Source organism: Bombus vosnesenskii, unplaced genomic scaffold (genome assembly GCF_011952255.1).
Source record: "Bombus vosnesenskii isolate JDL3184/JDL3185 unplaced genomic scaffold, Bvos_JDL3184-5_v1.1 scf7180000013266, whole genome shotgun sequence".
Taxonomy (NCBI): Eukaryota; Metazoa; Arthropoda; class Insecta; order Hymenoptera; family Apidae; genus Bombus; species Bombus vosnesenskii.
In genome coordinates this window covers 5,355,851-5,383,824 of record NW_022882926.1, presented here as the reverse complement: position 1 = coordinate 5,383,824, position 27,974 = coordinate 5,355,851, and the positions used below count along the sequence as shown (strand labels likewise).

The 27,974-nt window shown below is 39.2% G+C and overlaps 3 protein-coding genes across 6 annotated transcripts in view; 2 read left to right on the top strand and 1 right to left on the bottom strand.

Moving 5' to 3' along the window:
• The first annotated feature begins 29 nt into the window (after positions 1 to 29).
• On the top strand, positions 30 to 5,760 carry LOC117230355. 2 transcript variants are annotated; one of them, XM_033487735.1, is made up of 4 exons: positions 30 to 1,552; positions 2,405 to 2,625; positions 4,955 to 5,167; positions 5,243 to 5,760. In XM_033487735.1, the coding sequence occupies exons 2-4, from the start codon at positions 2,531 to 2,533 to the stop codon at positions 5,505 to 5,507; spliced, it is 573 nt and encodes a 190-aa protein (XP_033343626.1). In that variant the 5' UTR covers positions 30 to 1,552; positions 2,405 to 2,530; the 3' UTR covers positions 5,508 to 5,760. The 2 variants fall into 2 exon arrangements, with proteins under 2 accessions (XP_033343626.1, XP_033343627.1); XM_033487736.1 differs by lacking the exons at positions 30 to 1,552; positions 2,405 to 2,625 and adding an exon at positions 3,768 to 4,019.
• Positions 5,600 to 6,516, bottom strand: LOC117230356. The gene is made up of 2 exons (XM_033487737.1): positions 5,804 to 6,516; positions 5,600 to 5,727 (listed from the first exon to the last, which is right to left on the bottom strand). The coding sequence occupies exons 1-2, from the start codon at positions 6,149 to 6,151 to the stop codon at positions 5,608 to 5,610; spliced, it is 468 nt and encodes a 155-aa protein (XP_033343628.1). The 5' UTR covers positions 6,152 to 6,516; the 3' UTR covers positions 5,600 to 5,607.
• Position 6,517: 1 nt separating this feature from the next.
• The window catches only part of LOC117230350 (heterogeneous nuclear ribonucleoprotein K), a 93,094-nt gene continuing 71,637 nt past the window's right edge, over positions 6,518 to 27,974 (top strand). For 2 of the 3 annotated variants that reach the window (XM_033487721.1, XM_033487717.1), the window contains exon 1: positions 6,518 to 6,643. The gene's annotated coding sequence lies outside the window, so the exon portion shown is untranslated. The remainder of the gene's footprint in view (positions 6,644 to 27,974) is intronic. The other variant, XM_033487718.1, reaches the window with a different exon arrangement.

Genomic DNA, 27,974 nt, shown 5'->3' with positions numbered 1-27,974 from the left:
TTTAGGGAAAGGGTTGACCTTATTGTCATTCTGTCTTGTCTAGTGAGAATATCGGAACCTTTGTCTCGTCGAAACATCCATCAACATCTATCTATTTGAGATTTCAATGTACACTGCGCAACAGAAATATCACTGTTTGTTCATCTGGAGAGGTTGCAGTTTAATGGATTAAGAAACGTACAGGTTTGATAGATTGGCTAATTGCAGTTATGCACACAGCGTGGTATATGCATGTGTAAAGAGAAACAATTTCGTGCCCCAGTGACACGATGCTATTCCCGTAATCAGAATAATCAGACGACAATTCCAATCAACTTTCTCCTCGGTACGAATTCTAAGAGAATAAGACACGAACGCGAATTGCGGAAGCGGCTCACACGTCGTTATTGAATAATGATCTCGAATAGGAGGGATTGCACGCATAATGCCTCCCTCCTATCGACTCCTGAGCCTTGCTTTGTTACAATCTCGCTATATAGATGATGATACCATTTCGAAAGAGCCACGCCACAGAGGTCGACGGAGGAAGGAAATATTTGCGGTTTAGATAGTTCTGGTACTTTCTGACGCAACCACGTGGGTGGTATAGCGATGATAACAGGGAGGATGACAAAGTAGATGAACACACGTTCGCCGCGTCCGAACTATTTTCTCGCAATTCTATGCAGCAGCCTGACGCAATTGACGGATGATTCTTGCGTATTGGAATTCTTAAAATACGTGCTAGTACTTTCATCCGGGATACCGAGCGCATCATCGTGATGATAATCGTTTCGCGTTCGCTGCAACATATAAAATTTAAACATTTCTCCATCTACCTAACTGCCTCCGGGCTACGACCAAGACGAACGATGTAATTGACCAGAATGAGGATAGTAAAAGGAACGAGAGAACAAAGGGACGTTGGTAAAGCCATCTTTTGTTATAGAACGCCACGGATGAAATCCTGTTCCATGGAATTTGAAAACGTATTGCGATCATTCGATCCGGGATCTTTCTCGATCGCGATCGATGTGATCGAGACTGGTCGAGAAGATGCCGTTTTCTCGATTTAAGAGGGTCGGTCGTCTCCGGAGTGAGCGAGTGAATGGGTGCCCACGGTAGCGCTCTGAGCCTTCTCTCCGTGAGCTGGCTCACGGCTACGGGGAAAGAAAATATAGTTCAGGCCGGTTGCATAATGGAGCGGAGGCGCATCACATCGGTTCGACTCAATGCGAGCTACTTTGAGAATCTGCGGTAACAGCGAACGTCTCTTCTTCCAGCGTCAACGTTGACCTTTGAAGTTGAAGATATAGCGGAACGGTTGTAACACCGATATTCTCTGAAGGTAGGGGTGCAGTCATGTAACGAAGCTGAAAACCATTGGCCCCAAGCTATAGAGTTAGATGATCCAATTTCTAGTCTGGTAGTTTGTATATCGACACCCGGACTCACGACCTGTTCGCCTTGGAAGCTGAGGAATATAAGAGCAAGCCCTTCGAACCACTAGCTCAGAACGATGCGCGACTGTGTCGTCGAAGCATCTAACCTATTGTGAATTTCGGTTCTATCGGTTAGTATCATGCTTCTTACATGGCAAGTTTAGGACCTGAGTCTGACTTGCGGTTATATTGAGTCTGAAATATCAGATATAATTATTTTTATGTTTTTAACAAATGAAAAAGAATGAATGTTGTTATTTTAGTTAGCCGAGTATATCAGTGTGCATCTTTGTAAATCGAAAATAACAATTCTGTCGTGACATATCATTTGGTAGATTTCACTAGTAAGGAAGACATGCTAATTAAAGTTGACGTTAGATCTAATTAATACTGATATAGGTGATTAGGATACTCGAGTAACATACGTGTTTAATTTGAGAGGAATGTTAATTAGATCTAAGTAAGTTATTGCGAGGCTCGTCGCAGCATCTGTTTTAATTGTTAGTTACTTATATCTGCTTATACATACATGTATGTATATCTTCAATTCTGTCCTTATTAGTCATAGACTTTTGCCATTCCTACAGCTCGTTTTGTTCGCATGAAGTAGTTTTCACTTTAGTTGAGTAACATTTAGATTTATTATTGGTTACTAAAATTGATTCCTGGAACATTATAACATGCTATATCTTTAATAGCAATATTTAAAAAGAAAAATATTACACGCAGTTTAATATTAGCTGTAATACTCTATCCAGTAATTGTTTAATTATTTTATATCTTTTTCTCTTGAAAGAAATACTTTTTCTTCTAAATTTAAATATCAGTAATCACATACACAAACATATTGATGTTGGTAGAGAGATGTTGGTAACATTCAAGTGAAGATGATGTCAAGCACAAAACTGCCATCTATACGTAGCGTTTCAAACTACTTCAAAGTTTTCGACATACTTTTAGACGATTTGAATTATTTCCAACAGTTTCAGGAGACGCGAAAGTACTGGTCCGTACTCTATAGAATGAAAGAACCGTTATATTCAGCTTTCGGTGAAGTGTTCAGTTACTCAAATTCGAAGATTCTGTGATTGTACACAATTCGATCGAGAATGGCGGAGGATCAGGAACAGGGACATCCAAACAATGTTTTCTTATTTCGACTAGCTATTTTAAACTGTTTTAAACGCATCGCAGAATCAGTGAGGTAAGTAAATTATTTCGGATAACAAAGATGTAACTTTAGTCAATTTAGACACATAGACAGGTAATATTTGTTACGATTTATATAGAATATATTATTTACAATATTATATTTATGAAAGGATCTAATGTTTAGAGGTTATGCAGCCTTTCATAGCTTGGGGTTCGCGGTTCTTTTATACATATACATATGTAGACGCATGCGCCTCCAATTAATATTCAAACAAATCTCTACTGTATTTATCAATATCTCTTTGTAGATTTTTTTATAATTATAAGTTATACATGTTGGCAATATGTTTTCAATAACATTGCATAATATGTACATTGGTTATTGCATAAATAACTCAATTGTGATAATACAGATATTCAAACAATATTATTGTGAAACGATATTTAAGCTTGTGAATATATTCTCAAAAATGAAGCTAAGAAATAAATATCATAAGAAATAAATATCATAATAAATATCATAAATGACATGTTCTGATAAATAATATTTATGTATTAAGCTAAAATAAATGAAGCACGGAATATTTGTATGGTATAAATCCGGGCTAGGCCAGATTGTCATTGAATTTCAGGTTATGTTTTTCTCATATACGTTTGTACGATAACAGTACTGCCAACGTAAGTGTGTCAAGTACGAACTGCGGTCAAGAATGCTTCTTTAATTAAGAAAGCCAAAGGGAACACATAACCAGCGGGAGCAGATCAGGACGTTGTATATAATACGTTTTAGAGAGCTTGATGTTTCGTTTATCAGCGGTAGAAGAAGGAGAGAAGAGGTGGTGGAGGGAAAGGGGGGATCGTCAATGACCCAAACGAGCGATGGTGTTACTCGATGTCATTGGCCTCTCTGGACGTCGCATGTTAATTTGTCGGTGTTCACGTGGCCCAACAATTGCCCATTGCTGTTTGACGGTTCTATGAGCGAGACAGGTCGATTTTCGAAATTAGTTTCCTTCGGTACCCGCTTCCTAGAATCTACCGCTCTTTGAAACCCAACACACCAGTTGACCTTCGAAGAATTCCACGAAGTGTTCGAGGAAACAAAGGGTCCCTGGTCCCTCCCTGATGTGGTCACCATCGTTCGGCTCTATCATTCGTACAGTACGTGTCGTGGGGATCGTACGGGTACCTCTGCCTGTCCGTTATTTTCACGTTGGAATGAATCAGTGACGAACGTGTTCTCTGTACAATTACATTCTTCGTCGTTTTAGTTTATTTCTATCGTTTATATAATTTTTTTTAACGATTGCGTAATTCTCTCTTCACGATATAAAAAGTTGCGATAACATTTTTTCTCGATGACCTCATAGAAGCGAAGAGAAGATCAATCGTGATGAAATCGAGATTCAACGATGGAGGAACATGCCACGAAGCGTATTCAATTAGGTCAGGACTAATGCAAATATGTAGTATTGACATCAAATTGCACCCGTCCCGGCCTGATTGAGTGCGCGTAAATCAGCGGAAGAATCGAAGGTGTAGTTTTTATGTTAGTAATTTCCTGCACTTTTCATAAGAAATGTAATTTACAATATATTTAAAATATATGTCACGTCATTCTAAAAATCATATGTTAATTGTAAATTTCCCTGAAGATTAGTTTATAGATGTTTATGATTAGTTTATGATTGGATTTTTCTTAAAATTACATTGTATTAAATGTAATAAAGATAATATATGGGATATAAATGTTAATAAAGATAAACCACGCAGTTTTTGCATTTTCATAATTGTGTGAAAAAGATTTCTCATTAATCATCACATTAATACATGAAAAAATTCCGGAAATTGTGCAACGATTACGGGTTAGTATTGTATGCTTCGACTATAATACTATAAAACTGGATTGGCTCGTCCGAATACTGGTTCTCCCCCATTCAATCGCGCGAGCTTTGTGGACGGTAAACAAAGAAAAATTTGATCCCAGCGATAGTAGAACCTCTACATGCACGCAACGATCATTGAACATATTCATTCACGTTTATTTAGCCAGGTGTTGGTATAAAAGGAATATTACTCGCCCGAGTTGTTGTACATGCAACGCGTGTTCACATTTTATTTGTTATATTCCGATCTCACGTTAATTAAATCAATCACGAAATAAAATACGAAAATATGAACAAGATGCATTGTCGGTTACGTTACATATAGTTAGTATTACATAGTTTCTATGTATGTGTAACTACAATTATGTTAAGTGAGTCTAACAAAAAGTTATCAACATTCATAAAAAAATGTAATAAAGTTAAACAAAAGAAAATTTGCATTCTCTTTCAACTGGATTTTCATGAAAATATTTAAATAGTTTAAAAATCTTTCAGCGAGGATGCTTTCGTGGATGCTCTTACGATTCTTACAATTCTCAAGACAAAGCCGAGTATGGGGCAAAAGTTGCATAAAGCAATGTGCTCGGAGCTTCTCGATAAAATGAATGGCGATTTAGAAGATATATTAAACGAAGGATCCTTGCGAGAGGGATTGGAAAAAGTTGCGAAATTATCGGACGCAAATTCTTCCGTGACCGAAGGTACTTGGTAAGCTAGGATTCTTAGCGATGTCTGACCAGTAATGTATTATTAATGATTAATCATTAATATGTTTCGTTTTAGGAGACCACCGGGCAATGTATCCTTACATTTACGTTCACTAGATGCGCAGAAAATTAAAGAAGAAAGCGCATTGTTGGAAAAACAAGTAAACGAGATGGAACAAGAAAACGCAATTCTAATGAAAAGAATTGCAGAAAAGAGATCAAATATAGTGGCCATGAATGACAACATGATACAATCCTTAAATAAGTCAGTAAATGTGATAGATTCATTAAAAAAAAGAAGGGAATGGTTAGAAAAATGTTTTGTACTACTGCAGCATTAATGATAATGAATTAGTATTACAAATATTACACAAAGGATATTGTGAGATATGAACAACGAAGAATGTATATGTATATTTTATTACTTGTACAGAATTTATTTTAATTAGAATTTTTTTGTTTGGTAAGTCTGGGATCAGTTAGGATCATATTTACTCTATCATTTAAATCTGGCGTTATCTGAAATTTTTTCAATCTTCGTATTAGCGCCATATTTTTCTTCTGTAAATAAAAATATATATGAAAATTCGATCGGACATATACATATATATAACATATATATATATATAAAGGATACCTCTTGAATTTTAATCATCTTTTTCACTGCTATTATTTTTTTATTATTTTCGTCTGCTGCTTTATTTAATTCTTCTAATTCTCTTCTCAAATTATCTCTCTGCAATGTTAATGAATCAATTTTCTGTTGAATAGTCTCATTGTTTGTCTTCTCAATGCATTTTAAGTAATTACAATGAACTTCCTTTAATTCTTCCTCTAAGTCATTGTATCTTCTCTTCATATTTTCTAATACATATGTCCCCTTATCTTTCAATTGATTCACATTATATATTTCTATCTCGGTAGTTGCACATTCTTTTTGGCATTCTAATAATTCTGATTCAACATCGTCTATCTCCTTGTACATTCGGTATAATTGATCTGAAATCCGGCTTTCTTGAATTCCACAATGTTGCAATACCACTTACAAATATTACATTATTTATCAGTTTCGTAATTTGTCACATTAAAAGATATTACAAATTGAACAAAATAGAGACAGAAACATGAATTTGTATTACCGAATGATAATAATTGATCAATATTATGATTGTTACAGTCCATCTTTTCAGTAGTGTGTCTAACAACTTACAATTTGAACGGTTTTGCAATATGGCGGCGTGCCGCCAAAGCATTCCCGCGTAAACCAATGCTATATCTTGATTGGTCGAAACGGTCCAATAGAAAACGTCCTTGTTGCCGGCAACTTAGCGAAACGCTCGACAGATGGCGAGAGCATTAGCTCAGTATTCGCTACGCACCCGCTGTTCGCCATTGTATCGCGATTGCTGTTAAGTTTCGTGTTTGTGAGTGAGAATTCATCCGGTTTATCGAATTCTGGAGTTCTTCTACGCATTGGGTAAGTCGGAAATCTTATGATGGTGTAATGCTATTTCATTCGTGCTGTAATTTTCATATGCTTTCACGATTATGCGAGCAGAGCGTGATTCGTCTTCGAGGGACGACGTATACATTTTTTTGGGGGTTAGTTTCTGACCCTCGCGCGTCAGCCCTCTTCCGTACGCGTGGTCAAGTCGTAGCATAATCGTTCAAACCTTATTCGAATTCGTAATTTATAACAATTTCACGAAGAAACCCATTTAGAGTATTAATTAAACCATTGAGGTTATATATCGAATATGATAACGAATTCGATGTCTTTCAATGATAATCCTATGCCGTAAAATTTTTAGACGCTTTGAATCGACAGCTAAGTCAATAATTTCGGCCATGCGGCCAGGCGTGTAACACGTAGTTAGAATTTTGTATCTTACAGAAACGTAAACGCGCGGATATGATGCGGTGTTTGTATACCGGTTTTTATTCGATTAGTTTTTCTATATTTCAGCGTCATATAATGACAAGTCAACTGAATGAAACCAAGCAACTGAGCATCAATATTTCCACGAACGTTATCTCGCTTGATAAGAATACAAACTTTACGTATCGTACTTGCTACTTTGCGCAATACATGTATCGTTATATTACAACGCCTAAATGGATGCACGTATTTTTTATTAATATTATTTTCAAATGATTTGCGATTATTTATCGTGTAACTTGAAACTGAAAGCATAGTTTTATAGTGTTCGTATCAACGATTCTTTGTTATCTAACTCGTTACTCAACGCAGGGCGTAGTAATATACGGAAAAAAAATATTCCATAACGAACGACACAATTGCTTTTTGCGTATCACGTGTTTACTTGCATAATACTTTCCGGAAATATTTTGCGTTATCGTTAGGTAATATGCGAATCGTGATTTTACGAACGCAATAATGGTTCGAGGTACAAGTGAACGATCGATTTATTGTGTAAAACTCTGGCATGCGGAATTAAAATTGCTTTTACGTTGTTTTTACGACGAAACATACTCCCTCTGTGAACCAGGAACGATGTTATCCGGCGAGAGCGGGGATTAACGTTTTTGTGTATGACGAATGTGGCTCTCTTAAGTTGTAATGACACGATTAGCGTTTCGATTTAATCGAGAATCTGTTAGATGAAAATTTATTGGATCGATGTTGAATCGCGCTTATACGAAGCTATATTCAAGAAATATTTATGCGACGATATATGTACTGCTGGACTCTAAAAGTAGATGGCGCCATGCTAAATCAAAATTAACAGCAAGTAAGGGCTGCTTAATATACACACTTTATTCATTTTTGCGAGTGTTTCATATTATTCGCGCTTCCACTACGTAAACAGTTTGTAATAGAATTTTATTGCCGATAAAGTTTGAAAATTTCTAGATGTTAATTGCAAAGGCAAAGCTCTTCCTTATCGATTACGATACTCTGATTCACGATCAGCGATTAATACAAGCATTGTTTCGTCAAATGAAAAATTATTTTCATTTCTATTAGTCGCGTCATCGATCAATCATCGCAGTATCGCTTCATTTATCAATTATATTGCGTTAATTATTTTTTAATCACCAAAGAATTATATCGAGGTATACAATAAAAATATTTGATAATTTAAGCTAAGAACGAGCTCAACATTAACTTCTATATTTGAGTCATCTGAATTGAATTTCATCTATTAATAAGATTCATAAAACAATTATCAGGGATTCGATGCAGCCAATTTCCTTAATACTACCAGCTCGTTATCGAACAATCCCACGTGCATTCACGATTTCCTTGCCCTTCACTGGCGTATCTTCTGATCGTTCCACCGTGAACTTCGGCTTTAATGCCTATTATTTTCTTACGATGCTAACCGCTTCTGACAGTTGTTTGCCAGGTTCCGCAATTAATTTGCCGATTACATTGTCGAGTATTCGATCGTACTATTATATTCGATTCATGCGCACGCCTGCCTTTGTAATTTGCTAGTTAATTCAGATCCATCAATCGTGACGCTTTTGGATAGAAAATTTCCTTCAACGAGACAAATTCTATCTTTCACAAATTGTATAAATCTTTAAGGTATTGATAATATACAAATTCAAAGAAACTGTAAGGTTTAGAGAGCAACTCTGCTGTGCTTCATTAATTAGTTAATCAGGTGACCCCTTAGTTAGAAACTTTAACGATTCCGATACTAATAGAAGGCGAATCAGTCCTAGCTAGATCGATCTTATCCTTGTGAATCTAAATACGATGTAATTTATTCGTAACGAAAATAAAACGATACCGTCAAAGATGTAAGATGTGTAAATAAAGAAATTGTTACATTCAAGAGATCGAGAATCTAAATATGTACCAAGGGTTATCCTGTCGCCGTTCGATATCGATGATCTATTCGCAAAATCTCAGACAATCCCTCTATCTATAAACGACCCTCATAACGCTCCGCTGATCTACTTTTTCCTTCAACCCTTCCATCCTCCTACTCCGTCGTCTTCACTTTCTCCTCTTCTTCTCTTCTCTTCTCGTTTTCTCATTCCACTCGAACACTTTCACCGAGTCACGAATGGTAAGCGGTGTTTGTACCCTTCCTGTGTTCGACTATGTACATATATATATATATATATATATATATATATATATATATATATATATATATATATATATATATATATATATATATATGTACATATATATATGTACATAGTCGAACATATATATATATACATATATATATATATATATATATACATATATATATATATATACACATAGCGAGGCATCATTCATAATTCGAGAATCGAGCGCGATATCGAACGTTCCACGGGAAATTGCCAGGAAGGTTCCAAGGGAAACGCGACCCCCTGATTGGCTGATGCGTGGTGGGAGTATAGGAGCGAGCTAGTTTGGGCTAGGTCAAGCTGAGTTAGGTCGCGTTCAGGTAGGGACATCCTTCGCGAACGGGTGGTGGACGGCTGGGGGTGGATTTCTACCGGTGGGGTTCGACACAATGGCACAACAAACCGTTGCCCTGGTAACTGGTCGTTCGAGGTTGCCATCACAAAACTTTCCAACTTGTGACTGCAAACATTAATGCTGGCACACGCGTTATCGAGAGAGAAAACCGACGAGGCGCGGAGGTGGCCGCGTGAGTTCACACGCACGCCCATCGTCACGCGAGCACGCGTGCTCGCGACACGCACCGCGGTGTGTCCCCGCGTGGAAAACAATGAGAAAGGGAGAAGAGGATGCCCGTGGTCAACCCCCGCGCACCACCCTGTTTCATTATTTTCGGTGGTTCCCGCCCTCTTACTTTTTAATGCGCGCCTATTTGGTAACCCTATGGTGTAATCGTGGTGTAAATTACCTCATGCGCGGCGAATCGTGTAGGGTTTGTTCCTCTCGGGGGTTTCGTTTCGTTGTTTCGGATGATCGAGATGTTGTAGCAATCCTTTATCTCTTTCTGTCTAATTCGAATCGTGATATCCGAATTGTTTAAATCGAAGATTTCGATTTTTAAACATTCGAGTTCTCGCAATGTCTTTACGTCTCTTATCTCACTCTGTTTTTCGCCAAACTGTTCTCGTTATTGATCTCGTCCAAAACGCAGTCACTACGTCATCCGGCACACTGATGTAATTACAGACGAACTGACCGAGCCTTTTGTCCATTATGATTAATCGTTCGAGTACTTTTGCATCTTCATTATCGTACCGCGATAGATTCAAAGACCATCAATTTGAATAGTCGTACACACGCGCCAATTCGGGGCAATTAATTTTATCGTCGATGAAATTCGTATTCGGGTTCGATGTAAATCGATGAGAATTTATCCGCAAAAGATAGGCCCTGCGCTTCCGATTAATTTGTTCCGACGTTGGAGACACGAATCGAAGTAATCGCGTGAACACGGGCCGATAGCGTGGCCTCGCGAATTAATTGTTTCGATTAATCGCATAAAAGAGCATAATTGCATAAAACTCGAGCTACTTTGACCTCGATACGATTTTTGCCCGCTCTGTTATCGCGATGCTGTTTATGTATTTTCCAACGCGATCCGTTCCTTTTTAACCGCGAAACTTGGTCTGGATATCGGCTATGGATGACAAAATGGTTCGATGGAATTTATAAAAGATTTGCCGCCGAATCAAACCATTGATCGATTGACAAAATTGAACGATAGAAACGCGTAAAGCTCTTTCTTTTTTCCGGCCGATATACGTAGTAAATTTTTTGGATTTAAGATTTATCGTGACGTTTGGTAACGGTGCTCCAGAGTGAGATAAAATAAATTATTCTCTTTCCATTTTTTTGTTGTTCGTTACAAAGGCACCATCGAGCAATTTATTTCTTTGTTTGCTTTTTTTCGTGGCCACGTTTAAATGAAATATTTCAATTCGCCTGTGGCTGTGCATACAGTGTATGCGGTTGCCTGTGTCGATTAATGTCACTTCGATATCACTATACATTTTCAACGTTACAACGTTACAAAGGAGTCTAAAGTACACTCGTATATTTCCTATTGGTTCAGATTCGAATCTATTTTTCGAAACGCCAATTTTTAACCATTTTTATATCCTTTCGAAACTTCCCAGGAACGACTTTTCATCTAAATTAACTTTCTGCCTCGTACTTGTCGTTCGTAAAAATTTCCAGGCTTTGTATCTGTCGTAAAATATTCAACAATTTTTTTTTTTTTTATGAATTCTTTGACGTTTTTCATCTTTCACGTTTGATCAGCCTATGGCGATGATCTTCGCGAAGTAATAGGACCAACGAGAGAAGAAGATTGAAATTCCATTATTACTATTACTACAACGTAGTCGTCTGGTGGAAAAGAATTTTTCTGTACAGTCGAAGCTCGTGCGAGGATACGCGAACGACTCGTTCGCAAAAATATGTCATCGATTCGCTGACTTTCGTGGCGTTCCAGTTAGCCACGTGGTTCGAGGAAAACACTTGACCAGGTGAAGTGAAACTCGCGCGCGCGTTAAACGCGTAAATGACACACATCCGCGCTCTAATGGGAAACATCCAGCTGGATGTTTTATACCGATAAGGCATTGAAACGATTAGTCGCCTTTCTGTTTCGTTCCTTCTCTTGAAAAATTTCAGCTCGTCCCCGTAAAATAATCGGCGCAAAATAAAATTTTTGAATTATAGAGATATATTAAATGATCTCATATTAAATGATTCTTACAGATGTTTTACATTATGGAAATGATCGACCCCCATAAATCATTTGCGTTATAAAAGTTATTGGTTCGGAAATCTTTTTTGTTTAATTGCAAATATTTATCGGTTAGAGACATTTTGTTAAATTCGATTAATCATTCGATTCAGTCATTGTTGTTTCGCGCTGTAATTTTTAGTACTTGCCAATTTTTCGTCGCTGCATCGCTGATGTTTCAATAAATATTTCAATTTTCATGGCGTTTTTGGCGCGTCACAAAAGCGTGCAAGAGTTTTACGGTCAGCTGCTTAGTCGAATTGCGTTGAGCTGAATCGAATTGTATCTCATCGATCCGCGGACAGCCAATTTGTTTGGCGAGAATTCGTGCCGATCGTTGTTTTGTAACCGGCTAAAAGCAATTGAGAGAGGATAAAAGCTCTGAACATTACGATTGTGCGAGTACATACGTGTATGTGTATTTTTTTCAATATAGTATGATGGTAGAAATGGCAAGCGTTATGTAACCGGATGTTCCTACGGAATTACGTTATTCAAAGCTTTGTCTATCGACTTAGTGAAACGAAATCTAGATACGATTCAGACGATCGGAATTTTCTAACGTTCTTAACTAATTTGCATCGATTATGGAATTTTCGGAGAACGTGGTATAATTAGGAAATATGTATCTCTTTTTAACTCCCCTTGCAGCCCTAGAATTTCTGTATCAACGTTGTTGTCATTTCAATAAACGAAGAGACTTTAAACAAATAGGTAAAATTTTCTAGATCACATTACGTATGTTAATAATGAATCTTTTGTATTTTTTCAAGTATAAACAATCTTTCAAAATAGAAAAGTACATACTATGCTTAATGATTAGATTGAAAATTATTCAAATAATAACACGGGGCTAACTTGGTTCTTGCTATTAAGCGAGAACCAAGTTCATTGCGCTATTTGCGCGACATTTTCTCGCCTTTCCTCTTCATCTTTCAATCAATACGTACGAAAAAAGAGACCCCATGTGTCACTGACAGAACTGGAAACTTCTCACGGGGAAAAAGTTGTTTTGGAGTCGCGCCAAAGGCAACAAATCATACGTTCTATTTTTATATACAGAGATCGCCTTGAAGAGAGAAAGAGAGAAAAATGTAGATTTATTAAAGAAACTGGATGAGATCAAAAGGTAAGAGAAATTCACGAATATGCGGTTAAAGCGTATCAACACGTTAATTTTCATAAGCTGTCGAGCAAAGATGTATTATCAAGTGCTACAACAGGTGCTTTTCGTTCCATTAATGATGCGCGTCCTCGATCGGATTTAAACTATTCAGTGGTACGGGTTGTGTAAAACGTTATCGCATCCTAGCAATTTTACCGAGAAGATGTATTGTCGCTTAGAATGTCAATTGGCGATTTAGTTTCGTAAGCCGACCGTGATAAAGACGACACGATTGTTCACTGGAGGGTGACGGAGACTCGATCGACTTCTGCTTTTTCTAAAGAAATTTTATTCCAAACACGCACATTAGTAACGCTACCGTGATTACCGAGTAAAAAGTTTGTATAAAAATCGCTCGACGCTATATTAAAATTTAAAACGTAATTCAACCAAGTATCCAAGTACCGATCAAACGTCATTAGCTGAACTAATTACGATACATGTTAGCGTAGAAAAATCTTTCTCAGTACGTTCGAAAATACGTATATATCGTTATTGCATGTTGCATTTCTACCTAAACGATCCTGATCTTAAAATCTCCTCGTTTGCTAACAGAGCAAAACTTTTGGCTTCTGTTCACGATGTAATAATCTCTGTCTTCCTCTTGAGACGCGAATCTCGCACAGAAGAAACTTCCTCCTGTTTACTTAATTCCTCTCGCGCCCGTGAATATTTAATCGTAAGATCACTGTGGCTGCGCGATTGCCCAAGAAAATTGCGAAAGCGCATTCTTCGTGCGTCCCTCTGCCACGCGCAGTTTTCCTTTTCGACTGCTGGCCACCTCTTCCTTCGCTACTAGTAGTCCTTGGAGGCAGCCGTTGTGTACGTACTTTTACAACGATGGAATGCAGCGATTGCCAGCGGTGTCGCTGATCTAGGCCTGCCGCTCGCGAATGCCGTCGAATCGCATCCAGCGTGTACAGTTCGTCGCGATCACGCCGACTGAATCTCGTTGATACGTTCTCTCTTGCAAATTACGCGCAGCTCGCGCTGTGCATTCGGCGAGTTCCGTGCATTTCTCACCCATGGGAATCGCGACGCGTGGAAGGACAGAGGAGATCACATTTCAGAATATATTCTACAATGCATACTTTCGTTCTCCTGTGTGTCATTATTCGTAATAATTGGTTAGCATTGTACGACAGTTTCAGACTCATTGTTAGCTACAACGTGATACGAAGGTTTCAGGTTATTAGCTTAGATTCTGAGAACTTATTTAAATTGTAAAAAAAGATATTGAAGAGATAGTACAAACGGAAATGTTTAGTGTAGTGAGTTAAGTATCCCTCCCCCTCCCCCTTTTTTTATGACGGTTCAAACCCAATGTCAGACTTTGTATCTGAATAATGGAATATTTTTATTCTGAAACATTGAGATTCGAAAGCTGAAACTCTAAAACAGTTTGCTCAATTATCCTGTCTTGTTCATTCTTTAAATTAGTGTTACAGTTTTACACTTTTACAGTTTCACTTGTTTCGAATATACTTTGCTATATTCCAAGATAATACGATATCGAATTAATTGTTTGAGATTCTCTGGTGAAATTGGCTTTTTGCTAGGTTTCCTGTTTACAAGATTCCGTTCTCTATTGCCGCTAGATTGCACGTCGTTAATTAATTTCCCTATCCAACAGTGTAATAAAGTTCCGTCGTTGAACGCGTCGGTATTAGTATATGACTGGACTATGATTATTTTCCCGTCTGAAACATTGTTTGTCGTACCGTTCGATTGAACGCCATTGTTTCAATGAATTTTCCTGATCATCGACATAGTAGACAAATTGTTGCGATTCTTTCGTAAAAATAAACATGTTGTTTGAAGCAAGATATTCTTCGCGGTTTCGACGGTAATTGATAATTTTGACAACACTCGATATACAAGAATTTCTCCAAGGTAGAAACAACGTCGAATCGTATAGCAGGTGCCGTGAATAGTGGTTTGTTCGATACTACAGATTTCCAATCCAATGTGTGTACGTGTTTTACCTTTCATGAGAAGTCCAATGTTTCATCAAGTGTCTACCGTCTTACAAGACACTCTTGGTACTCCGATTATTAATTTTCATGAATCATTATAAACTACGTACATACATGAAAAACAGGTTTCGCGTAATTTATTTTATTTCTTCTAAGAAACTGACACGATTAAAATGTTACGACGACGAACGATTTACTCGATTCAACTCGTCGACCTTTGTTGTCTGACGCGAGCAATTAAAACTAATTAGCGAACAGGTACGAAACTTTTTCGAGAAAAAAATGCAAGAAACAGCGGGTCGGCTGAAACGCGCGAGGTTTTTACAATTGCTTGTCGACAATCTCCAAGTTTCCGACAGTAATGACCGTCTGGGCATGTTTCTCGAATCGATGAATGAGATGAAAAGGAACAGCTTTGAATGGCAAGCGTGCGTTTCACCATCTATATCCTGATCCTTGTCTCGTTGAGAACATAAATCGACCAAAAAAGAAACAAAATTAGTCCTCAGGAAATTTAAGATTTCACTCTCGGGCTACGTACGTTCGTTTTTACATAGACGATGTCTGAACTGACGTTACCGACAACACGTGAATTTCACATGGAAGCGATTAATAAGTATCCGACGATGGTACGCAGTCTCGTTTTCGTTCTCGTTTTCTTTCGTGCGTATATTAAGAAGGACACGTGGGCAGCAGGAGCACGCGGCTGAAAGCGAAAGCGAAAGTTTTGCTGCCACGAAAGCGAGAGGATCGCTTCTCCGTTGACAAGGTCGTGCAATGGCAGGTTCAAGGTCATCGCGGATAGAGAAACAATCGCGAAATGAGGACAGTTGCAGCTGCCCTCTCGCGCGCGCTACGCGTCGCAATTGCAAGCGTTTTGACGTTCGCCGCGGTATATTCCTGGCGATTGAGATTTCGAAATACCAGACACAACACTTTTACATGATGGAGTAACAATTCGTAGAAAAAGGTCAGAAGTTTTTATCGAAAAAAAAAGGAGTCGAAAAGATTCTATAGCAAAATTCTTATATTACTACCATAATTAATAGGTATACATACTTGTTATATTTGTAGTATTACACTTATATTTCTTATAATTATTGGCTTGGCAGAAAAGTAAGTGTGTCGGCTCTTGATCTACCAAGAAAACCAGTTTCACATGGCTCGTACGTCACAGATAAGATCAATTTATGAGAATGATACTTTGTATTTATAAAACACTTGGCCCTCGTTTAAACTTAAAAGTCAGAGCGAGCAATTTTGATGGTTGAACATGAAAGCCTATTTTAAGATTAAGAAGCCTATTTTTGACTAATTATGCTCGTTTTCCTCTTTTTTTTTTTTTTTCAAGAATTCTTTTCTCGAACGTTTCACGGAATGTAAGAAATGTAAGAAACCGAACCTTGAAGAAATGTAACACCTTCTTCATGAAGATGGTACGAAGAAACTTTCAAATCGCTGGTACAGTCATAGAAATACTGTAGGAAGTTCGTTCACTTTTATATCCACGAAGCTGACGGCACTGCTTTTAGAACGACGGAATGTGTACATTATTACGCATGACGTAAATTCCAAGCAGAATATGAGCAGAATTGCTAGCTCAAACGCCGTACACTCCCCTAATAAGGATATTGTGCGTTGTTACAATGCGACTCGATCCATTCGCTTCTCCTGCATTCCAACAATGTGCAATAGTCATGGATCTCACGTCATAGTTATGTGTACACACAATATGTAGCTCGCGGTTAAAAGTGAGTGTACAATGCCTTTTATTAACGATATACTCTGTTCTCCGGCAATAATTTCGACAAGCCGGTCATTGTGATGCCAGGGAATCTTCGTGGCTTGAATGAAAGTATTTTGACTTAGAATGTAACTGGCATCGACCTTTCCTGCTGGTTCCCAACTGGTGGCAGATTCTCTTTCAAATGTTAATTCGGGATCATTATGCATGATCTTGGCACACTGACCATTTTAGATTCGTCGTGAATACGACGATGAGTCTCATTTTCATACTCGACGTACCGGTAACTGTTTTTTTCTCTTTTTCGAGCCCTTGAAGCGCAACTAGGAAAGATTTTTCATGAAGTATTTTTGTTTTGGGATAGTTATATTTCAACTCGTAAGATTTCAATATTTTTAAATATTGATACTATCTATATTTTAGCGACGAGAGACGATAGCATCCTGCAGATATCTGTTGCATCGATCTGTCGATTTTTGGTAAAGATTTTGGTCGAGTTTAGAAGTCACAGAACGATAATGCGAGTATCCTAATTGGGTCATCTTCATAGTTAATTTACCAGCTAAGTGTACAAGCTCCACCGGGGGCTAGTTTATCCCTGGGTTTTTAGTTGTCTCGCGCGGGTAAGTAACTGACTGGCTCAAGAGTCCCTCTGTCGTGAGTTTTCAAATGAAAACTGCCCGGTGCTTGTTTAAATTTCTCTCTACGTTACACGCGATCGCCTCGACGACATGCGATTCTCAGTTTAAAAATCAAATATCTGATTTCTTTCTAAATCGGATGTTTCTTATTTAGGTATAGCCTGACAATCAAACGAGTTAAGAATAACGAATTTAAACAACAAAAACGCTTCATAATACCTTTACAGATACTGTGATCTTTTTTAGCTAAGTATTAACTTCTAAAACTAAATTTTATAGCTGGCTGTAGCAAAGGGATAAAACGATCCTCGGTATTTCTATTAGGTTGTATTTAGCATAAACTTGTGTTTTTATTATACTATCGAGCGGAGAAAACGGGACGAATATTTGCGATTATGGAATTAAATTACATTTTGTTAGAAATAAACAAATACTCTCAAACGGTAGTGTAATAAAACTGTTTTTTTGTTATTCTACCTTTGATATAGTGTACAGGTGTAGCATTGTAGAGCTTGATTTTTCCTTCTATCTGATTATACAGGGTGGTTGGTAACTGGCGGCACAAGCGGAAAGGGGATGATTCTACGCGAAAAAGAAGTCGAAAATATAGAATAAAAAATTTGTTTTTTAATTTTTCCATCGAGACAACGATCTACAGTGAGATCCGTTATAACGAGACGCGATAAAGTGCACGTGTACCGAGCGAAAATTCAAAGTCGATTTTCTCGAAAACAAAGCCTCGAACGAAAAATTTTTATTCTATATTTTCGACTTCTTTTTTCGCGTAGAATCACCCCCTTTCCGCTTGTACCACCAGTTACCAACCACCCTGTATATTCGATCGGAGAAGAAGCTACGTTTTCCTATGTACAATTCGACGTATAGCGTAGATGCAGAATTCTCGAACTCGCGAAAAGATCCTCGATACATAGTTATCGTATACACCCTGGGATTTCCATTTAAATGCCAGAGTCAATCGACGGGAATGAGGCCACGGATTCGCATGCGTGTTCTAGCCGGCTGATTTTAATTCCTTCTGCCCTTTTGCCTATCCCAGCTGCTGCACAATTACACCCGCTTTTTCTCTTTTGTTTCGCAATGAAACACATCCTCCTATGTGTCGAATAATAAAGTATCGAGGTTGATTAACTCAGAAGGATATTCAGAAATATTCTGTTAAGGATCTCTTGAATTGTAAATGCAAAGTTTCTTAATTGTCAGATGCGGTTCCCGTATTTGTTTTAACGTCTTTTGCGAACAGAGAATTTTTACTGTCTTTTCGAGCAGACAATCGTCCCTAGATAATATTTTGGCACGTCTAAGTTCTTACAAATATATAAAATATATTTCAAGCGATACTCGTTGTTCTAATTTTTCCCTCTGATCTTATTTCAACGAAACAATCGTTGATGTTAGTTAATATAATATAATAATCGAAGGTAAGCGAAATTTGATTCTGCGAACACATCTCGCATAAATGATTTTATATGTGTGTGTTAAATATCGGAATAGTAGAAGGATTGAAATATCTATGTGGGTCTGTCCAAATTCTGAAAGTTTATGCAAATTTTATGAAGCACCGGTTGTTCGTTACGGTATATTCCTTGTCTCGTCTTAAATTTAGCGTAATATCTGATCGCGGCTCTACAGCAAGGGATAGAGAATTAACAATGGAGAAACGTTTTTCAACCCTCATAAATCGTAACTTTTAATCGACACGCAGCGGGTGTTCAAATATTTACAAACGATAAACAGTAGTGTAGAGTGAACAAGTGCATAAAATTCTACAGATTGATTTTACGCTACTCTTTTCGTATGTGTAGAAAAAGAAAGACTAATAGTTACCCCTACGTGTTCTCAGAATTTAGGTCGGTTGTGCAGCGAGTGTCTTTTAAGCCTTTCCGTGCCACTTTTGGATCGTCGATCTCACTTGAACGCCCAGCGGCGCATCCGACCAGAAGTATCCTGACTTTGCAATAATTCCACCATCCTCAGGCTCTTCGTGTTATCGATCTGACCACGATAGAACGTCTCCCCGCTTATTCTCGTGCATAAACTTTAATTCTTTCCGTCACATTGGCCTGCTTTTTGGGAAAATGTTCTTTCCCTTTCGTTGATCGACTCCATTCTCATCGATACTTTCGTTGTTTTCTGACATTTTTAGGCGAGTAGCGTTCTTCGTATCGACTATCGATTAAACCAAAGGTGCGAACGTTCGAGGTGGACGTAAAGATGGCTCGTAAATCGGTCGGTAAGCCTGATTCAAGGCTCCTCTTTCTATCATCGAGATCGTGACTCGTTCGTCCGGTTCGAGTAATCCTTTTGGCCCGTGGCGAACATTCATTTATCGTCTTGTTATATATCGTCGATCACCCTGACCCTGGGGTATCCAACAACCTCGGGAAATTTTTCTCTTTTCATATAGTTATCGACCGATTCGAAGGTTTAGTCCATCGTACAAGCTGTCCAGGTTCGAAATAAATTTAATATTCTTTCGAACGCTTATTAAACCAATCCAATCCGGCCAATATAAATATCCGGTGAATCGATAACTTGTATATCCAACAGTTACTATATCTCCGTTCAACTGTCACATCGTTTCCCGTTTCATCAAAATTTCTTCCTCTCGATAGACCCTTCGTCCGTTTGCTCACGTAATTCGAAGTTTCCGGTGTTTCCGGTTGGCATTGTGCACCATATTCTCGATGTCTTATCCATAGTTTTACCCCTCCCAGAATATTGGCCCTTTTCGAGCACATCTCTTGCTCGTAAAGAGGACACGATAGCAATGAGACTCGTCGTGGAAGATGGAAGGTTCGTTGAATTATTGAGAATGGCGTGCGGTTCGTCGCTGTCCTCGCAACAGAAACGCCCTTCCGTCTGTCTGCTTGTTTCCAGCGGGTCTTAATGTTACATTAAACGATCAGTTCCCTGCGAAACGAATCGAATCGACTCGCCACGACTCAGCTATACAATGGCATAGGCTCCTCCTCTGCGTTTTTTCGCCTTTTCGTTCCCTCGGCTGCTGCGCCCCTTATGTTCCACGCTTTTCAACACCTGACGCTTTTACAATGTGTTCAATTTATATTTGTATTTTGCTCGTGTTTGTCCGTTCTGATAGACGTTGTTCAAGCGAATACTACGACTGGAATAGCCAGAGTTTATCGTATACGAATAACGAACATTTGGTCCCGATATATCCTGTTCAATCTCTTCGCGTAATCTCCCACACGATTCGATTTGTAGATACGACACTTTTGGCTAATGACGAAAATTTGTATGCCCTGTTTTTATGATTGCGTTAGACAAATTGGATCTGATAACCCTTTATCTTATAATCTTCTTTTCGTCTGCGTTAGTATTCGGTATATATATACACACACACACACAAAATTACTTTTCCGATTAATTAAAAATTAATTTTCAAATTAATTCTCAATGCGAAGAGTCGAAACTAAAATTCAAGTTTATATAGAATGCCATTACAATCTGTCTTTGTCGAATTAGTATCAATTTTTATTAGTATTAATATTGTAATATAAGATAAAGAGTCAATAAATTTTTGTGTAGAAGGAAAGCGTGAATCGATTTCCATCGCTAGAAATTACCAAGCAGTAAAGTGATAAATTCTGTCACACATCTGTCTGTTCGTCTTCGATTTTAATTAGGTTCTCCACCCAAGGTTTGGTTATGGTGCAATGGATCGTAGGCTGTGCAAGTGGACACGAAGGACGTGGGTGGTGTTGCTCGTCAACCAAGCGAATCACACGGTTTCAGGTCATCCTGCACTCATATCGATATTAATTGAGCCGCTCGTTAACCGGCACGTCCTTGTTAAAATGTTTGCCACGCCTATCCACGTTCCACGCAATACCGGTTCATTTTTCTCCATCTTTGTTCCCCTGTAATCGTCCTCGTTAAAATTTCGTGGCCCTGAAATCGTATCTCAAAATTTCTACTCAACTTGTCTGGCTAATCCCATTTTCATACTCCTCGCTTAGGGATTCCTGCGCATTCTGTCAGACCTACTTGCAAATACTCTTAATTCCACCCTTAATCACGGGGTTAAGCGTTAGAAGCTCGCGGAGATTTGTACAACTATGAATCTGTTTGTCTATGTTGCGCGAGATGAGTCCTTCGCGATTATGTCCCGGTTAAATTAGCGAATTCAACCCTCATAGGTTACTCGTATTAAATTCTGCAACGAGAAACGAATCGCGTTCAAATTTAATCCTTAACTGTATTATTTCGTTACGCGAACAATATCAGATGCATAGGAAATGTTCAGAAATTTATACGTAAAAAAAAAAAGAATATAAAAGGAATAATATGGTACGTGATATTTGCTACTTTATATAGAATTTAAGTCACGCTGGTTAACAGGTATTTATACGTATGTAGTAATATCCCCGAATTATCAGAAAACTAAAAATTACTGTGATTACGCCATAAAATCTCGGGGAAGCACGCGTCCAATTTCCTTTAAATTTTGAGGAGAAAGAAGAAGATTATTAACTGTTCATGTTCCAGCAGGAAAAAATGTATAACGTTTACCTTTTACAAAATTTGAAAGTACAACTAGAAATTACATTAATATTATCCGAACAAAAATCTGAACTTCCATTTTTTACTTACGTATGAAAAAAAAAGAAAGAAAGAAATGAAAAATCGCAAGCTCTATCTGCTTTTACACGCCTTAGGGATGTGTATCATCTTTAAATTGAGAAATTTTGAAACTTTGCTGACTACGAGAAAATTCGCACGTGCTGGCATATTTTTGAGATGAAATTTAACTTGCTACGCTTTGGGGAATCCTTTACTCCCGCGGGTGTGCAAAAAATGGCCGCGTGGGAGGATGGATAACTCGGACGCATAGGTGTACGCCTGGGTGGCAGCAAAATATTGCGCAGAAAAATGGTCAGGGACGCGTTGCGTTCGAATCTATCGCGTTAGGTAATCCCCGGCTACAATCCCGCGGACACAGGATGAAAATGGTGATACGTATGCCGTGGAAAGAATGTTTTGCTGTTAGCCATTTCGTAATGGTAACGAGCGAACTGTGGCAGCGAATGAATCGTTTCACCGGAGAACGGGGCGATCTCTTGAGTAATAGCCGATGTCGACGCGCGTTTGATTTACGGGATGTTTATAGGTTGCTGTTTATTAATGAGCTGATACGTTCTCAAACAGACAGGTGGGGTAGAAAATCATATTCAACTGGTTCTCACGTATCGTTTCATCGTTTTTTCACTGATCGTTCGTATCCTACTTTGCTTAATGAGGTATTTTCATTAACGAAGGTCTGAAGAAAAATTTTCCTTGTCACAATTTCTGCGATCGTTACATTCTGAGGATGATTTCAAAATATCGATCGTTAAAAAATTGTTCAAGTTTGAGAAGATTACGGAAGAACCGTTTTCGACGTGCGTGGTTTTTCGTTCCAGTTTTACGCTAATATTACTTTTTTTAACATCAAAAATAGGATCGGCAAGAAAAGTACGTTTTCCAATTACAGACATCATTTTATGTGTGGTATTGTCAAGGTAAACAGTTTGAAAGATGCAAAAGTCACAGTTTATTACCGCGAAGTGGTTAGCAATAGATTGGTTCAATCCGATGTTCACACAATCACGGATAACATGTTTCATTGTTGTTCGACCATTGATTCGCTGCTTTGTTGTTGTTTCGTTCCTCGAATCAACCAGAGGGCTTATCGCGACTCGTTTCTCGTGATTGCGCGTCGCTGCGCCGATAACGGGCAATGGAAGCCCGCGTTTCATCTAATTCATCATTAATAGATTCGCTCGAAATGTTCCTCTGGCACTTAGCGTAATTTCGATAACACACAACTGTTCGCAATGTTATGTTATACAAACGCGTAGACCCGGCGTCATTACGCGGCATCCACGTATTGTCCGTGGTATCGATCGAGCCACGCGAACATTTAGTAGGCATTTTGAGCCTACATCATCTTCTTCCTTTGTGTTTCCCTAATTACTGGTTGGTTGTCTACAATGGATCGCTTATCCGTCATCGAATCAAATTGTAACATTGCAGGCGTCGCTGGAATGTAAATGCAGGAAATATTTTTCAAGTGAAACGAATATCGTATTCGGAACAAAGGAAACGGATAAAAGGATCGTAGGAAGAGAATTGTGCGTTTGAATCGTCTGAGACGCAATTTTCTGCTCGATTCCGTTCGATTTCCAACGGAAAGAAAATTAGTCGAAGTTTTCCCTCGCGTTCTCCATCGTTGATACGCGAGTTGCCTGTGCGCAGGGTCGTTCCTCCCCGCGCTAAACCCTCCTTTAAAATTACCCCCGATGCATTTCTATAACTGCCCTCCGCCTTGGGGAAAATTTCGCGACAGAGTGACGCGGACTTAAGAACGGTTGGCTGTATGTCGTGGATACGGGAGAGAAGGGAGGTGCTCGAAACAGAGAGAATGCCAGGTGAGGAGGGGTTGCATAGACGGGGGTGGAAAAGGAAGAGCGGGCGAAGGAGGAGGAGGTAGCAGTGGAAGGAAAAGGCGGATATCAAATATGCTTGGACAGATGCATCGTCCCACAGTAGTTTGCCATTCTTACTTGTCTCTCTTCTCCTTTCTCCTTCACCTTGTTTTATCATTTCTCCGTCTTTATTCCGACCGGTATGCAAGTTCCCTCTGTATTCAAACCCTCGTGTCGCCATATTCGGACCTGCTGGCTCTCTCTCCTTTTTTTCCCGCCGTGCAATTAGTTTGCAGCGTGTTGCATGCTCCGCAAGAGTTCACGTACTCTCGAGTGCCGGCCAGACCGAAAGGTGGTAATCTAACGTCAGAGGGATAACCCGCCAGAGATCCCTTTTTATTTCTTCTAATTTAATATTGAAGGGTTTCATTTTTTCTTTTTTTCTTTTTTTTTTTTATTCCTCTACCCTTTCTTCGACCAAGCGACTCGATTACCATTGAAGAACCTTCCCCCTTTTCGCGAAACGCTACACGTGCCATTTTCGTCAACGATGGGAAAGGAAAGGCTTTCATGATCGTGTTAGTTAATGGCTGGTTCGTAAATGGGGTAAACCACGAGCGTATCGCGAAATTACAGATCTCGATATTATAGTACTTAGGTAATTTTCTCATAGGTAAATTTGTCCGAATTTTTGATATTGTACGTTGATAACGAAGATCGCGTATCTTTTTATAAAACGGCGGATAAGAACAACGGAAAGGCATACGAGGCTATTTGCAAGAGAAATCAACGTGGTTGGTACAAAATAGAATTGCTGTAGTTGGATCGATCGGGCCGCACTCGAATCCTGGAACGATCGAATCCGAGAATCCAATTTATTCATTGCTTTTCGTTCGGTAGCATCACTCCTCCAGGAAGACCTTTAGAGTCTGTGCATCCCCCTTTGGGTTATCCACGTTTAAATATTGAACTTGGGCTTGCGAAACGCCTTCCTACATCCTTTCGATCAGCACTTTCTTCCTGTGTCACGTTTCCCAATCGACTTACGACTTCCTTCCTGCTTCTGCCTATCGATTTCTTTTAAACACCCTCATCCACCCCTCTATCTTTCAATTTATATCCTTCGTATAATTTCGAATAGAAAAATAGTACGACGATAATAATATCAAAGTTATCGAAAACTCGAAGAACGTTCTTGTTCTAATTGCATCGATCATCAAGGGGACGAACTCTCGTAACAACTTTACTTTGTAATACTTGAAAATGTAACGCGAAGGAACTTCCCACGGCCTCTACGATAGCTTATGCATTTGCAACGACGCAAAGCGAATTTAAGTTCTATAAAAGTGGTTATCTTCTATTATTCCCGTTCCGTTGGAAGTCACCGCGTCGATGTCCCCGCGGTCGCGCAGGGGTGCGACGGTTGCGGGCCTTTCGGGGAGTCTCTAGATTCGATCGAAATCCATTTAACTCGCTGTCGCGAATTCGATTCGTAAGATTCGCCGCGGCGTACACCGAGGAAAAAGAAAAGAACGAAGTCATAGAGGGAGAGAGTGGGGTGGCGAGAGCGGACGGATGAAGCGCGATTAATTATGCAGAGAAGCTGCGATCGATGGAGGAACGTGCTCCCGTAAAATATTGATACCACGAATAGACTCGACTACCATAACCGTTCTCTACTTTCCACCCTCGATCCTACAACTACGGCTGTGTTATTTCATCGAGGTTGAGAGAGAGAGAGAGAGAGAGAGAGAGAGAGGGTGTGTGTGGAACTCTCGATTGTTCTATGCTTGGCTATACGAAACATCGATAGTTGGACGAAAAAGGAGGGAAACGCAGGGTCTCGATCGATGGAAATTCGGTTAATGATCGCCGGTATTTCGTGAGACGATTGGAAGAGGTGAGTAAGAAGTAGATCCCGGAGACGGCAGGGTAGCTCGGAGGGAAAAATTGGGTGGGATAAGAGCCACGAAAGCTTCGAGGAAATTACTTTGGAATCTGTGTGTAGCTTTTGCTTCGAAACCTCCGACGATTAATGCTCTCTCGAGAAAGAGAATTAGGGGCGCCGAAGAAAATGGAGGTCGAGAGTGTCAGGGGTGGAGCGACGTAAGATTCGCGGTGCCAAGGATCGCCGGAATGTACCTAGGAAATTGACTTAAACTCTGTACAGTGTTCGGTTGGTTAACTTTTCGGGCATGATGAAAATGCGATTAGCGAATGAGGGCTCTTTCGTGAAATGATCGGGAAAAACAGGGGAAGGAATTGACTTATATATCGAATACTCCTGTACAGCAATTAGATCTTGATACGCTGTATCGTGGCCATTGATATAAATAAAATAATACAAATTTTTCCTTGCTCTTCGATATATTTATAATTTCCATTTTTATATTCGCTAGAAACGATTTTGGAACATAACAAATACCATAAGTTAACAGACCGAAGAATAGTCGAATCGAGCAACGAACTGCTCGCTTCGCACTTTTCAAACTGGATAACAAATTGAGAATATCTCGTCGTTAAAATATTCTCGGTGTTTTCCGTTATCCTTGGCAATCTCTCTAGACTTTTTTCGCCTTATCAAAGATACCCGCTAAGACTTCTTCCAATCATTACCTTGCTCTTTTTGGACGTCCAGCGAATAACTCGGATGATTTCATAAGCATGACATTCCTAGGTGTATCGAAAGACACGCAAAGTAAATACAATAACCGGTAATAAAGGAACAAAACCGCGAGAACAGAATAGTGGAGCTATCCTTTACTTCTCTCTCACTCCAGTTCGCAATCGTACGATTCTGCGGTCGATGGATACCCTCGGGCCGTGAGAGAGATTCTCTGTGAACGGTTTTCCTTGGACTAGCCACGAGAGCAGAGAGGTAACCGCGGCCACTATTTCTTCTCTGTCAATTCGTCCCCACCCTCGCGTGTAACCAGTATTTTTTTCGACTCCGGAGAACCGGCTCTCGTGGCTTTACAGGACGAGGATGGACTCCACGCAGGACAATAGACCTGTTCGTCTTCCTGCTGCTATGTATAACTTCACGCTCCATGCGAAAACTACTATCCACTCGCGATCTCTGTTTCCCATATGCGTTGCTGTTGTGTGTCATCGTTGTATCATCGGTTCTGGCAGCAATTTTCTTTCGCGAGGTTTCTTCTCTCGCGTTGTACGAGACGCAAGATCGAGATAACGTTCCCGATGAAATACGACACTTGTTAGTTTTTACTATAACGAAGCTTTAAATGATACGGACATGGAACAGATATGGAACATATATATAGAAGTTCTCTGCATTTTAATGGCAAATTAAAGCATTTAAAACCTGTTGTCAACTGTACATTATGATTTTTATAACCTGTTCTTTGATTGATTCAAATAGATCGCTCCTCTTTTTTTTTTGTAGCAGAGTCATAGGCGCGTGAAATCGCAACTTGCCACTTCCGTGACGATAAAACGCGTCATTGACATTTTTTCTGACGTTTTACGCCCACGGTAGGGTAAACTGACCGAACTAACGATAGATTCTTCTCCGCATTCTTGCTTGCGCCTTTTTTTTCGTCCTTCTATTTCTACGCCTTTCTCTTTCTTTATCTCTGTTCCGCAACTCATCCCTTTCTCTCAGAAGTTACTCGTGATTTCCGTTCGTTCACCCTTTTCCGGTCATCAGCCTCTGGTCTGGTTGCTCTTCCATCGCATTGTTATCCCTTCGTGGTTTACTTCCGCGATTTCTTCTCAGGATCGTTTCTTCCTTGCTGAAAAATGCGCCGTTGAAAGCCGAGACGTCGCTTTTACGGTCAACTCCAGCCGTGGCGCAATTAATCTCGTAATTTTTCACGGACCTTCTCGAAGACGGTAACGCGATTTCGTGCAAGCGTCGCGTGAAAAACTTGTTGTCGGGATGCGATCCGATTTAAAAATAGGGATTTACTATTCTGTGTATTCGTCGAACTTATACGCGTCTACGTTTCGCCGTATTTTCATGAAATGCGAAATTAATCTATTCAGCAGATACAGAATCTTTAACGCTTTGCCTTATTTATTAAAAATTATTATTTATTAAATTATTATTCTTCGGTGCATCTTGTTTTGAATTCGTAGATTCTACTTTGTCTTTAAACGAATG

What these genes read in the sequence shown, in the direction of transcription:
- LOC117230355 (XM_033487735.1), top strand. Translation starts at nt 2,531, where the DNA reads ATGGCGGAGGATCAGGAACAGGGACATCCAAACAATGTTTTCTTATTT. An exon ending in CGCATCGCAGAATCAGTGAG is followed by an intron (nt 2,626 to 4,954) that starts GTAAGTAAATTA and finishes AAAATCTTTCAG; the next exon opens with CGAGGATGCTTTCGTGGATG. An exon ending in TCCGTGACCGAAGGTACTTG is followed by an intron (nt 5,168 to 5,242) that starts GTAAGCTAGGAT and finishes GTTTCGTTTTAG; the next exon opens with GAGACCACCGGGCAATGTAT.
- LOC117230356 (XM_033487737.1), bottom strand. Translation starts at nt 6,151, where the DNA reads ATGTACAAGGAGATAGACGATGTTGAATCAGAATTATTAGAATGCCAA. An exon ending in AGATGATTAAAATTCAAGAG is followed by an intron (nt 5,728 to 5,803) that starts GTATCCTTTATA and finishes TTTTATTTACAG; the next exon opens with AAGAAAAATATGGCGCTAAT.